General features: G+C 51.8%; 1 protein-coding gene across 13 annotated transcripts in view; it reads right to left on the bottom strand.

The window, feature by feature from the left end:
- The window catches only part of HDAC11 (histone deacetylase 11), a 28133-nt gene extending 14171 nt beyond the window's left edge, over positions 1–13962 (bottom strand). For 4 of the 13 annotated variants that reach the window (XM_045385710.2, XM_074033045.1, XM_074033041.1 and 1 more), the window contains exons 1-3: positions 13085–13146; positions 12044–12192; positions 10184–10284 (exon numbers count right to left, since the gene is read on the bottom strand). In XM_045385710.2, coding sequence (XP_045241645.1) covers positions 10184–10284; positions 12044–12110 — 168 coding nt within the window. In that variant the 5' untranslated portion in view covers positions 12111–12192; positions 13085–13146. Of the gene's footprint in view, positions 1–10183; positions 10285–12043; positions 12193–12343; positions 12462–12959; positions 13147–13753 lie in introns of those variants that run through there. The other 9 variants (XM_005547878.4, XM_074033042.1, XM_045385712.2 and 6 more) reach the window with 4 other exon arrangements.
- Between the last annotated feature and the right edge of the window lie 613 nt (positions 13963–14575).

Here is a 14575-nt window from a genome sequence, read left to right as displayed (position 1 = left end):
GAGGCTCAGGCAGGAGAATCGCTTGAACTGGGGGGCGGAGGTTGCAGTGAGACGAGATCGCGCCACTGCACTCCAGCCTGGGTGACAGAGTGAAACTCTGTCTCCATAACATAACATAACATAACATAACAAACATAACATAACATAACATAACATAACATAACATAACATAACATAACATAACATACCCCCACCCAGGGACCCCTGGAGCCCACACCTTGGCTTCGTCTTCCCAGATAGCACTTTTCTCCCTGAGGCTACAGACTGTCCTGATTAGTATCTATCTCCCTCAAAAGGATGCCAGCTCCAGGAGGACAGCATGCGTCTGCTTACTGCTGTGCAGACAGTGCGGAGGCCATGCCTGGCACACAGTAGGTGCTGGCCATGCATGCCATTGATTCTCTTTTCTGGCTGGTGCACCAGAGCCCTTCTCCTGATGGAGGCCACCTCACCTGCACCATCCCGGGAGAGCCATGACTGACAAGGGCCTGTAACAGCCAGGCCACATGCTTCTGGGCAGGGCAACCCTGTGGTGACAGTCACACCCCAGAGCTCTCCGTGGAATCAAGCTGAGGCCACATCTCCAAACCCACATCTGTACCTAGCTGCTCACTCTGCCCGCTCCACACTGCCTATGCCTCTTGCAGATTTCATCTGAAATCGCCTGCACCATCTCAGACTCTGCTTCCAGGGATGTGGTTCTCAGACCAGCAGCATCATAGCACTTGAGAATGTGTTAGAAATGCAGATTCCCAGTCTCTACCCAAGACAACCTGGATCAAAAACTCTGGGAGGGGTCCAGCCGTCTTCTGGAACAAGCCCTCCAGGTGTTTCGGATACTTGCTTGGGTTTGAGAGCCACCATCCTAGGGAATCCGACCTAAGGCAGTGCTGGGTGAATGAGCACACTATGTGAGCACGAGAGGTCTGCCCCAGACTGATGCCACCACCCGCCAAAGGGCATGGCCTGCATGTGGCCAGCTATCAGGGCCCCCATAACACGTCAGCCTCTGAGGGACCCCACAGAGAGCAGGACATGACTGGGGCTGGCCACACCTCTGGTACCTGCTGCCCCATCCACTCAGCTCCACAAGCCTCCACCTTCCAGACACGTGGTTTCCTCAGGCGGACCCCCTACCCTCAGAGGTTCAAATCAAGAACCGCTCTCAGAGAAGAGCTAGGCTGCAACCCTTCTAGGGCCCCCACTGTTTGCTTTAGGTGGGTCCTTTCTACCAGTAGAAGGGGAGCAAAAGCAGAGAAAGGGAAAACACGATCTCTCAGTTGATGCACAAAAAGCCTTTGACAAAATTCAACAGCCTTTTGTGATAAAATCACTCAAGAAACTAGGAACAGAAGGAAACTCCCTCAACATGAAAAAAGGCATTAAAAAATTTAACCCCGCAGCTGACATTATATTCAACCGTAAAAGATGGAAAGCCCTCTGTCTAAGATCAGGAATAAGACAAGGATGCCTGCTCCGTTACTGCTATTTAACATAGCACTGGAAGTTCCGATCAGAGGAATTAGGCAAGAAAAAGTAATAAAAGTCATCCAAATTGGAAAGGAAGCTACCTCTCTTCACGGACAGTATGATGTTACATATAGAAGATCCTAAAGAATACACACACACACACACACACACACACACACACACACACAACTATTAAAGCTGAGAAACAGGCCAGGCACAGTGGCTCATGCCTGTAATACCAGCACTTTGGGAGGTGGGAGGCTGAGGTGGGCGGATCATGAGGTCAAGAGATCAAGACCATCCTGGCCAACATGGTGAAACCCTGTCTCTACTAAAAATACAAAAATTAGCTGGGCGTGGTGGCGTGCACCTGCAGTCCCAGCTACTCGGGAGGCTGAGGCAGGAGAATCGCTTGAACCGGGAAGGCGGAGGTTGCAGTGAGCCGAGATCATGCCACTGCACTCCAGCCTGGTGACACAGTGAGACTCCATCTAAAAAAAAAAGCTAAGAAACAAATTCAGCAAAGTTGTAGAATACAAGATCAACACACAAAAATCAGTTGTATATCCTAGCAATGAACAATCTTAAAAGGAAATTGAAACAATTTCATTTATAATAACATCAAAAAGAATAAAATGCATGGGAATAGATTTAACCAAGAGGTGCAAGATTTGTCCATTGAAAGCTACAAAACATTGCTGAAAAAAATTAAAGACATACATAAATGGAAAGACATCCCATGTTCACGGATTGAAAGACTGATTACTGTCAAGATGGCAAAACTCCCCAAAGCAATTTACTCAATGCAATTCCTATCAAAACCCCAATGGCCTTTTTTGCAAAAAATGGAAGTTGATGCTATAATTCACATGGAATCTCAAGGGACCTCAAATAGCCAAAACCATCTTGAAAAAGAACAAAGTTGGCCAGGCACAGTGGCTCACGCCTGTAATCCCAGCACTTTGGGAGGCAGAGGCAGAGGTGGACAGATCACGAGGTTAGGAGTTCGAGACCAGCCTGACCAACGTGGTGAAACCTCATCTCTACTAAAAATAGAAAAATTAGCTGGGCGTGGTGCCGGGTGCCTGTAATCCCACTACTCAGGAGGCTGAGGCAGGAGAATCACTTGAAACCAGAAGGTGGAGGTTGCAGTGAGCCGAGATTGCACCATTGCACTCCAGCATAGGTGACAAAGTGAGACTCCATCTCAAAAATAAGAAAGAAAGAAAGAAAGAAAGAAAGAAAGAAAGAAAGAAAGAAAGAAAGAAAGAAAGAAAGAAAGAAAGAAAGAAAGAAAGAAAGAAAGAGAGAGAGAGAAAAGAACAAAGTTGGAGGCCTCACAATTACAAATTTCAAAATTTGCTCCAAAGCCACAATAACCACAGTAAGCCACAGTAAGAATACCAAAATAGTGTGGTATTGAACAGACATATAGATCAAATGAATAGAATTGGCTGGGCACAGTGGCTCACACATGCCTGTAATCCCAGTACTCTGAGAGGCTGAGGTGAGCAGATCACTTGAGGTCAGGAATTCAGGACCAGCCTAGCCAACATGGTGAAACTCCATCTCTACCAAGAAACACAAAATTAGCCAGGCATGGTGGCACACGCCTGTAGTCCCAGCTACCTGGGAGGCTGAGATGGGAGAATCGCTTGAATCCAGGAGATGGAGGTTGCAGTGAGCCGAGGTGGAGCCACTGCACTCCAGCCTGGGCTGTCGAGAGAGTGCAACCCTTTCTTAAACAAACAAACCAAAAAAATGAATAGAATTGAGAGTCGTCCAGAAATAAATCCATACATCTATGGCCAGTTGACTTTCTACAAAGGTACCAAGACCATTCAATGGGGGAAAAGCAGCCTAACAAATGGTGCTGGGAGAACTAGATATCTGAGTACAAAACAATGAAGTTGGACTGGCCTCACACATACACAAAAATTAACTCAAAATTTATCAAGGCCTAAATATAAGTGAAAACTATAAAACTCTTAGAAGAAAACACATGGGGTAAACCTTCATGACCTTGGGTTTGGCAATGGATTCTCAGATATGACACCAAAAGAAAAGGAATAAAAGAAAAAAAAAAAGATAAATTGGACTTCAGCAAAATTAAAATTTTTTGTGCATCAAATGACATTATCAAAAAAAGACAACCCATGCCGGGCGCGGTGGCTCACGCCTGTAATCCCAGCACTTTGGGAGGCCGAGGCAGGCGGATCACAAGGTCAGGAGATCGAGACCACGGTGAAACCCCGTCTCTACTAAAAATACAAAAAATTAGCCGGGCGCGGTTGTGGGCGCCTGTAGTCCCAGCTACTCGGGAGGCTGAGGCAGGAGAATGGCGTGAACCCGGGAGGTGGAGCTTGCAGTGAGCCGAGATCGCGCCACTGCACTCCAGCCTGGGCTGGGCGACAGAGCAAGACTCCGTCTCAAAAAAAAAAAAAAAAAAAAAAAAAAAAGACAACCCACAGAATGGGAGGAGTTATTAACAAATTATATAATATCCAGAATATATAAAGAACCCTACAACTCAACGAAAAGGCAAGCCAATTTTAAAAATGGGCAAAGGACTTGAATAAACATTTCTCCAAATGAGATATACAAATAGCCAACCAGCACATGAAAAGATCCTCAGTGGGCCGGGTGCGGTGGCTCAAGCCTGTAATCCCAGCACTTTGGGAGGCCGAGACGGGCGGATCACGAGGTCAGGAGATCGAGACCATCCTGGCTAACCCGGTGAAACCCCGTCTCTAGTAAAAAAATACAAAAAAATAGCCGGGCGAGGTGGCGAGCGTCTGTAGTCCCAGCTACTCGGGAGGCTGAGGCAGGAGAATGGCGTAAACCCGGGAGGCGGAGCTTGCAGTGAGCCGAGATCCGGCCACTGCACTCCAGGCTGGGCGACAGAGCGAGACTCCGTCTCAAAAAAAAAAAAAAAAAAAAGAAAAGATCCTCAGTGTTAATTAGCCATTAGGGAAATACAAATTAAAACCATGAGATACCACTACACATCCAGTAAGATGGCCACACTGGGGAAAAAAAACAAAACAGAACAAACAAAAAAAAACACCAGAAGACTGGGACCCTGGCACATTACTGGTGGAAATGGTGCAGCCCCTGTGGAGATCACCTTGGCAGTTCTTCAGAAAATTAAACAGAATTACCATGTGACCCAGTAATTCTACTCCTAGGTGTATACCCCAAATAACTGAAAACAGGTATTCTAATAAATACACGTATGCACATGTCCACAGCAACACTACTCACAATAGCCAAAAGGCCTATAAACTAATGAAGGGATGAACAAAATGTAGTGTTTTTTATTTATTTATTTTTTTTTTTTTTTGAGACGGAGTCTCGCTCTGTCGCCCAGGCTGGAGTGCAGTGGCCGGATCTCGGCTCACTGCAAGCTCCTCCCGGGTTCACGCCATTCTCCTGCCTCAGCCTCCCAAATAGCTGGGACTACAGGTGCCCGCCACCTCGCCCGGCTAGTTTTTTGTATTTTTCAGTAGAGACAGGGTTTCATCGTGTTAGCCAGGATGGTCTCGATCTCCTGACCTCATGATCCGCCCATCTCGGCCTCCCAAAGTGCTGGGATTACAGGCTTGAGCCACCGTGCCCGGCCCAAAATGTAGTGTTTTACAATGGAATATCATTCAGCTGTGAAAAGGAATGAAGTACTGACATATGCTACAACACAACACAGATGAACCTTGAAAACGCTGTGCTTAGTGAGATAAGCCAGACACAAAAGGTCATATACTGTATGACTCCATTTATATGAAATATCCAGGATAGGCAAATCCATAGACAGAATGCAGGTGAGTGATCACCAAGGGGACTTGGGGGAATAAATGGGGAGCAACTGTTTAAAGGACACAGCATTTCCTTTTGGAGTGATGAAAATGTTTGGGACTAGAGATGATGGTTGCACCACTTTGTGAATGGACTAAACACCACTGAACTGTACACTTTAAAGTGGTTAATGGCTAATTTTATTATGTAAATTTTACCACAATTAAAAAAAAACTTTTTTTTTTAAAAGGAGAGAGGAGCCCCTCTCAGGGAAGAAGAGAAAGAGAGTTGGAGACCAAGAGGAGCTCATTCCCCTAGAGACTCTCCAGGGTCCCTCCAGGTGCTCCATGGAGCTATGGTCTGTGTTGCCTCTCCACACTATACTGGAACTCATGGGAGATAGTTCTGCCCTGGGATCTTTGCACTTGCTGTTCCTTCTGCTTGGAATGCCCTTCCCCGGATGACCACATCACCCACTCCCTCACTCCCTTCCTGTCTGATTACATGTCACCTGTGATCACGGTAGTACGCCCTTTCCTGACACTGGTTTAAAACTGCCACCCTCTCACCAGCTCTCCCCACCCTCTTTCCTGCTGTCCCTTCCTTTCTTCACGACACTTAGCACCATCTAACATATTATCTCATTACTTAATTATTACATTTATTATCTGACTCTCTCACCTAAATGCCAGCTCCACCAGAAAAGGGATCTTGTCTGTTGCTCCACCCCATCCCTGCAGCACCTAGATCACAGAGGGGTGCCCTCTGAGCACTTGCTGGATCCATGTGTCCTGAGCACCATCCAGTGCAGAGTGCACAGGGGCAAGATGTCAGATGCTGTCCGGCACTAACCCACACTCCATGGCAAACTGTCACCCAAGAATCAACCAAAGGCAAGAGCCCAGTGCTGGGGTGTTGGGGAGCTCAACCGCCACCCTCAGAGGGGCCAACCCTGGACCTTGCACACAGTAGGAGCTTGATAAACATAGGTTTCCCTGAATTGACGTCTTGCAAACATCAAGCTCCTGCTTCTCCTTCAGTGCCCTGTTTATTAAGTATCAAAGGCCACACCAGCACAGAGTCAGGCATGAACCCTAGGTAGGGGATGAGGGCAGAATGGGATGAGGCAGGGGAGAGGGTGGATGTTACACAGTACACACAGAATGACCAGGGAAAAGCAGCCTGAGAAACCTGCAGGACTCTCCAGGGTACTCTCTGGACACCCACAGCAGAGGAAGGAGAAAAGAAACATTGCAGACGTCTGCGGGGAGGTGGGAGATGTTCCTGAGCTGCAGCCCTAGCTGCCAGATGATGTCTGAAATGGGCTTGGGTCCCACCTGGGCAGCAAGGGCATGTCACACCATATCACCCTCCTGCTGAAAACCCTCTTGTGACTGTCCAAGGTCCCTGGAACAAAATGTACACTCCTCCCACGGCCTGCAAGACTTATGTGGCCTGGGGCTCTGGCCTCCCTGACTGTGCCATGTACAAGTACAATGTTTTATTCCCTTCCATCCAGCCTCCCAAGCATTCTTCTCCCCTTTGGGAGATCAAGTCCCCTCCACCCTCCAGGCCTGGGATTCTGAAACATTCTTCCTTCAAAGCTATACACGAGGGCCAGGAGTGGTGGCTTACACCTGTAATCCCAGCACTCGGTGAGGCCGAGGCAGATGGATTGCTTGAGGTCAGGAGTTCAAGACCAGCCTGGCCAACATGGTAAAACTCCATCTCTACTAAAAATGCAAAAATTAGCTGTGTGTGGTGGCAGGTGCCTGTAATCCTAGCTACTTGGGAGGCTGAGGTAGGAGAATCACTTGAAGCAGGAGGCAGAGGTTGCTGTGAGCCAAGATCACACCACTGTTCTCCAGCCTGGGCGACAAAGTGAGATTCAGTCTCAAAAAAAAAAAAAAAAAAGGCTCTACATGAGTATCACCTGCTCCTTTGTTTTAGTCTCAACTCAAACATTACCTCCTCTGGGAGACCCTCCCTGACCACCCAATTACCCTCTATTTTTCACTTTCTTCACAGCCCTTGGTGCTCTCTGAAATGCTCTTGGGTGGTCACTTCTTTAATTTTAATCTTCCACAACTCAAATGCAAATCCATGGTGACAGGGAGCCTTGCTGTCTTATACTCTCTGTACTCAGCACACAGTTGGCATTCAATACAGACGTGTTGAATGACTACTTCTTCATCCTTTTTTTTTTTTTTTTTTTTTTGAGACAGAGTTTTGCTCTTGTTGCCCAAGCTGGAGTGCAGTAGTGCGATCTCAGCTCACTGCAACCTCTGCCTCCCAGATTCAAGTGCTTCTCCTGCCTCAGCCTCCCGAGTAGCTGGGATTACAGGCATATGCTACCATGCCTGGCTAATTCTGTATTTTTAGTAGAGACAGGGTTTCTCCATGTTGGTCAGACTGATCTCGAACTCCCGACTTCAGGTGGATCTCCCCACCTCGGCCTCCCAAAGTGCTGGGATTATAGGCGTGAGTCACTGCACCCGGCCTACTTCTTCATCTTAATAGGTGCTATAGAAACCATTATGTTTCTCCTTTTGCTCTGGCTGCCAGGGAGCTCCAAGCCAAATATGCAGCTGGATCACCATCTTGGTTAACTTTCTCAGTGGACATATCTGAATTCTCCTCCTACCCTCGACCTCAGTTTTCTACTTGGGACTCTACCTGTTAATACTTTTATTGTTTTATTTTAAGAGACAGTCTCACTCTGTCACACCAGCTGGAGTGCAGTGGTACAATCATAGCTCACTACAGCTTTAAACTCCTGGGCTCAAGGTCTCCTGCCTCAGGCTCCCAAGTAGCTAGGACTACAAGTGCATGCCACTACACCCAGCTATTTTGTATTATTATATATCACATAGTAAGCTGCTTTCAGGCTTTTGGGGGACCAAGGCCAGGCATGCGGCCTGCCCTACACAGTTCCCCTGAAGGCCCCTCAAATGGGTGGGACCCTGGAGCCTAGGCCCCCGTCCCCAGCCTGATTCACTCATACCCTGGCCCCATTCTGTTTTGGTTTCTCCCTGCCCCAGCTGAGCGCCTTCTGTCCCTGCCTTCCCCTCACCCACGGGACTCTGGCAGGCATGTCCTCCTGGCCCAGCCCTAGGCTGCGGACTGTGACCACGCATGCCTGGGCCCCAGGAAACCAGGGCAGCCAAGCACTGGGCTTCCTGCCAAGGCCTCACACCCCTCTCTCTCCTAGAAGCCAGGTTTCAACCTCTTCCTGGTAATCTTTCATGCGTTCACACTGTCGTGGCCCTATCTAGAATTCTCACAGCTCAGGCTGGGGTTGGAAAGCAGGGAGGCAGCAGCCCTGACTGGGAACCTCGAAGACTGGACTGGATGACCGTCCAGGGGTCTCCCCTAGGCCCGGCCAACTTCCCAGGTGACCTTGAGCGAGCACAGTCTCTTTCTGGACCTAGGCTTTTCCACCTGTGGAGCAGAGAGGCCTGCTGGCCTCAGGCATCCACTGTCGCTCTGAGTCTAAGGTGAGCCCAGCCAGGGAGCCTGGGGGTCGGGGCTCCCACACTCTTGGGGCAGATAACCTGAGGCATCCCTGACCGCAGGGCAGGCTGGCAGCACCACATTCCAATGCAAGCCCCTGCCCCAACCTCCCCTCTGTTCCCACAAAGAGCACTGAACTGAATGCCTCAGCCCTCAGAACTTCAGCCACTAATGGGAGCTGTGTCCTCCCCTGGAAAGAGGTCACAAGCAGGCAGTCAGTGTGCCCAGTTCAGTCTACAGGTGGGCTTTTACAATCTTATAATGAGTGCCACATTAAGAAATCAGAGCCAGGTGTGGTGGCTCACACCTGTAATTCCAGCTACTCAGGAGGCTGAGGCAGGAAAATCATTTGAACCCAGGAGGCAGAGGTTACAGTGAGCTGAGATTGTGCCACTGCACTCCAGCCTGGGCAACAACAGTGAGACTCTGTCTCAAAAAAAAAAAAAAAAAATCAGGAAATGTCACTTAATAATCTGGATTCCTGGCTTCTCTTTGAAGACCAGGTGCTCTGGCCATGCCGGGTCCACAGTGGAGCTCAGTAGCAGCCCCTTGGGAAGGGGCAGGAATTCTCCAGTTCACCCCAGACTCTACCACCAGCCCTCCCACTTGTTTCTGTTCTCTGCTGAGCCCTGAGGGTTTCAAATTAGTTTTTAGACCAACAATTTCAACAAATCTTTAGCAGAGGTACTTAGATCAGAGTCTTAAACTTCAGCCCAATATAAAAAATCGGGTGGGTGCAGTGGTTCACGCCTGTAATCCTGGCACTTTGGGAAGCCAAGATGGGCAGATCACCTGAGGTCAGGAGTTCAAGACCAGCTTGGCCAACATGGCAAAACCATATTTCTAATAAAATACAAAAAAAATTGCCAGGCGTGGTGGCACACGCCTGTAATCCCAGCTACTCACTCAGGAGGGTGAGGCAGGAGAACTGCTTGAACCCGGGAGGTGGAGGAGCTGAGATCACGTCACTGCACTCCAGCCTGGGCAACACAGTGAGACTCCATTTCAAAAACAAAAACAAAAAATAAATGAACAAACAAACAAAATAGGCCAAAGTGAAAGAGCTATGGTTGGAGGAGGACAGGGGCTGGGGTCTCTGAGGCCTGTCGACAGAGCACAGCTTGAAAGTCATAATGTAGAGCCTAAAATCCTATGAAGGCTTTCATATGCCCTGGAGAAGGGGAGGTCACCACCCTCAGAGTGGCCTGGCCCAAACTGAGGTCTGCCTTTTTATGACCTCTCTCCTCTTGGGGACCACAGACTCCCATGTTTCCCGAACACTAGGGACATGAACGGGTGCCCTGTGGGACTGTGCTTCCCCAGGCTGAGCCGCCTCCTGCCTCTGGACACTCCTGGCCAGCAGCCCCCTGCCCCAGGCCCGCAGCCCCCCAGGCCCGACATCCTGTACCTTGAGCTCATTAAGATAGCGCCTCGTGTGCACCACCAGCAGGTCCTCCTCCGAGGCCTCCCGCGCCTCCACCAGCATGCTGTCAGACAGAAGCTTCTCTTCTGAAACCACAGAGGGAGCACCCTGCTTCCCCACTGACCTCAAGGCCAGGGCCAGCCCCAGACCCTCCCGCAGGCTGCAGACTTGGCCTGTGGCAGCCCCTGCCCCAGGGGTAGGTGGGCACTGCTGGCTTCTGGGCCTTCTGAGAAGGGGCAGCCTCCACAGCCATTGTGGACAGTGGCCAGTCCCTCTGGCCAAGGAGCATTGAACATTGTACACACAGCGATCCCCATGTTTCCCAAACCACTAATAGTCACAAGGAGGGCTCAGGTGTGCCAGACAACCTTCAGGAGCAGGTGACACAAGGGTCAGGGATGTTGACCCTCAGAGTGAGAAAAACTCTTCTTAGGAATTCTCCCTCCACTTTTCCCTTTTCTTTTTTTTTTAATTCCTTTAAAGAGACAGGGTCTTGGCTAGATGTAGGGGCTCACGCCTGTAATCCCAGCACTTTGAGAGGTTGAGGTAGGTGGATTGCTTAAGCCCAGGAGTTCAAGACTAGCCTAGACAACATAGTGAGACCTCATGTTACAAAATATCAAAAACTGAGGTAGGAGGATCACTTAAGCCAGGGAGGTTGAGGCGGCAATGAGCCTTGATTCCACCACTGCACTCCAGCCCGGGTGATGGGAGTGAGACCCTGTCTCAATAAATAAATAAACAAATAAATAAATGTGAGACAAGGTCTTGCTCTGTAGCCCAGGCTGGAGTGCAGTGGCACAACCATAGCTCACTACAAGCTCGAACTTCTGGGCTCAAGTGATCCTCCTGCCTCAGCATTTCAAGTAGCTAGGACTATCCCAGCCAAGTTTTTTTATTTTTATTTTGTAGAGACAGGGTCTTGCTATGTTGTCCAAGCTTGTCTCAAACTCCTGGCCTCAAGTGATCCCCTAGCCTTGGCCTCCCAGAGTGCTGGGATTACAGGCATCAGCCACTGCACCCAGCCTCCCTCCACCTTCTGATGATATCACAGGAGGCTCAGTGAGGCATGGCCTCGCAACACCTGCCTGTGCTTTGCTCATCTTCCGTTCAAACCACCAATCAGTCTCACAGCCTGCAGGCAATAGTAACCAGCCTGGATTAAATTATACTGTTGTTTTCATTCCATTTATTTTTTTTACCATGACCTATTTATGGCAAGTGAAACTGCCTTTTCCCATTTTGATGACATAATGTTTCCTTTTAAAACAAGTTTAAGTGAATTTCCCAGCTAAATCAGGCCCCTTGATTACAAACCACAGTTAAAATGATGTGCTCTTTGAAGCATCATTTTGCTTAGGGGGATGAGCCCTAAAGGTGGGGAGCCTGGAGCTCTGAATTCCAAATCCAACTCCGCCTCTTAGTCACTGTGTGACTGTGTGCACGTTTCCTAATCTTTCTGGGCCCCAATTTCCCCCATCTGTAATCAAGGGAGGTGCAGTGGAGGTGCTCTACCTCCTGACTCTCTGAATCTTAGGGAATGGACTCCTCCAAGCTTCACCTTCCCTGTGCCCATCAGTAATCAGCTGCCTTTCCACTAGGCCTCTTGGGCAGAAGCGGGACTTAGGTCCACAGCATGGGGAGCCAAGGAGAGTCTGAGCCAGGGACATCATATCATGCTTAGGAATCTGTTAAAAAAATCCTTTTGGGCGGAAGCGTGGTTGGAAGGCAGTCCGAGGGCTGAAACTGAAGATGGGAGAGCCTGAGGCTTATGTTGGGGATGAGGACGGAGAGGACAGGTGGGTTAGAGGAAGCAGATGATAGTCCAAGGGGGGCCTTCCATACCTTTTAGGAAATTGATCACTTTGCCCCATTTTCCGGCATCAAAGGGATGCAGCTTCTCCAGGCCCATGAAGGTGATGTTGTAGCGCGGCGAGTACACGATTGGCCAGCGTGTCTCTGGCACATGCTGGTACAGCTGGGTTGTGTGTAGCCTACCGTGTGGAAAAGGACAGACGCACAGCTGGGACAGCCTCAGCAGAAAGCAGCTCCCTCCCGAGCCCGCCTGTACTGACCCACCAGCCTTTGTCCAGCACCACTAGCCCCTCAGCCACAGACAAGGGCCGCTCAACAACAGCTGCTTACACTGGTTGTCTTTTCCTGAACCCAATTCCGGTCCTCACAGCAGCCCTGGGGGTAGGCACCACAATCGCACCAGAGGCTTAGAGAGCAGACCAGGTGTGCCCAAGGTCACAGTGCAGGTCTGTGGAGAAGCGGGCGTGCACTCAGGTGTGCCTGGCTGCAAGGCCTCCGCGCATCACCTCTGCACTGTAATAACTGCCCCCACAGCTGTGTGGCACAAGGCTTCGGCTGCAAAATGTGTGGCTGTTGTGAGGACTCAGAGAATGCAGCTGAGGAGCCAAGCACAGCAAGCGCTCAGAAACGCAAATCGGGACCCAACCGGAGCCAGGGCGGGGGTCAGGGGTCCCCTGGCCCCGCTGCGCGGCTGACCCTTCCCATCACACCCTGGCAGTCGTCACTCAGAGACAGAAATCCGCCCCCGTGGCTGCCTCCGTGGGGGCGTCCGCGCAGCCAGGGGGCTGGGCAGCGCAGACGTCAGACCCGCGCACGTCGCCCGACCGCTCCGGGTCTGGGCCCGGGCCCGCGGCCGGCGCGCGTCCCTTGGACCACCGAACAGGGGCGCGGGGCTGGTCTGGCGCGCCGAGAGGGCCTGGAAGTACCCGTCCCGAGCGTCCCTCACCCGCAAATCTAGGCCTTCACCTGGCGCGCCCGCCCGGCCGTCCCCGCCCTTGCCCTAGCGCGCCCGCCCACCGGGACCCCTGGGAGCCCCTGGGGTTGGCCAGGGAGTCCCACCCCCGCCCTCACCCCGCGGCACTCACATCCCGGGGCCGGCCCTCCCAGCGCTGGCCGCGGCTCCGCGACCGGGCGGGGCGGGGCGGGGCGCGGGTGGGACCAGCCCAGGACACGCCCCCGGGCTTAGTCGCGTCCTCTGGGGGCGGAGCTCTGGCCGACTTGGCCCGCCCCGCCAGTATCGGCGTCACAGAGGGCCCGCCCGCCAGGAGGCCACCCCCAACGCCCATCAAGCCCGAAGTCCCGCCTCCGCAGGCAAATACCCGGTGGAATCCCGCCTGGCTTGGAAGCTCCGCCCCCTGGCGGGAGGGCCGCGCGGGTTTCACACCGGTGTCGCGGAAGGGGCGCGATCACCCTAGGTCCTGTTCCAGCGCTCCCCAAGCTGGGCAGAAACAGCGAGAGGCTGAGGGTTAGAAACGCTAGGTTCCCGGCGGGCTGTGCCGGGGCTTCGCTGTGTGACCTTGGGCTGGCGTCCGCGCTCTCTGGGCCCTTGTTTCCGCGGGTTAAACGTAGGGGCGAGGGAGTTTCTCTGGCCCTGCCGCCTGTGACCTAAGGAGCCCCGTGACCTCTCCGACCCGAGCCCACCCCCGGCCCAGTCTGCAGGAGCTCCGGGACAAGCACTTCCGGCGAAGGCATGTAGGCTCCCAGAGCCTGTGTTTCCCTCTGTAGAGCAGGCCTAATTACCGTCTTCAGGGTGCACGCGTCTTCGTCCCCGACCCGCACCCCCACCGCCGGGAGAAGCTGAGCCAGGCCAGAGGAACAGCTGGGGGTGTCCGCGGGGCTGCAACCCAGGAGGAGGCCCCAACAATGGAGCCCCAGAGGACAGAGACAATGGGCTTCTCTGTCGGCCCAGCTGTCCCCGCCAACCAAACAGAAGCAGCTGACGAAGGACTGCCGGGCTGGGATCCCTCGGCTCCGCAGGGGCGGCTGTGTGCCAGGGCGGGGCACAAGGGAAGCGCACAGACGTTTGAAGAGTGGCCCCCATGTGCCTGCCGTGGTTGCATGATGGCATTTGAGCCTCACAACCTAATCCTGATAGAGGTGACATCATCACTCCAACTTTATCATGAGGGAACTGAGGTTCGGGCCTGGGTTAAACCCAGACTCGGCCACCCGTCAGCATAGTGGCTTTGGGCAGTTTGCTTCAGCCTTCTGGTCCTTCATGTCTGCATCTGAAAATGAAGTACTGGGCTGGGTGTGGTAGCTCACGCCTGTATTCCCAGCACTTTGGGAGGCCGAGACCAGTGGATCACCTGAGGTCAGGAGTTCGAGACCAGCCTGACCAACATGGCGAAACCCTGTCTCTACTAAAAATACAAAAAATTAGCTGGGCGTGATGAAGTGCGCCTACAATCGCAGCTACTCGGGAGGCTGGGGCAGGTGAATCGCTTGAACCCGGGAGGGGAGGTTGCCGTGGGGCCGTGCCATTGCAATCCAGCCTGGGCCACAAGAGTGAGACGCTGTCTCAAAAAAAAGGAAGAAAATTGCAATTCATTCTCTGGATTT

The sequence above is a fragment of the Macaca fascicularis genome, chromosome 2 (genome assembly GCF_037993035.2).
Source record: "Macaca fascicularis isolate 582-1 chromosome 2, T2T-MFA8v1.1".
NCBI classification, from domain to species: Eukaryota; Metazoa; Chordata; class Mammalia; order Primates; family Cercopithecidae; genus Macaca; species Macaca fascicularis.
Note: the sequence above shows the minus strand (reverse complement) of the source record. Positions and strands in the feature narration are given on the sequence as shown.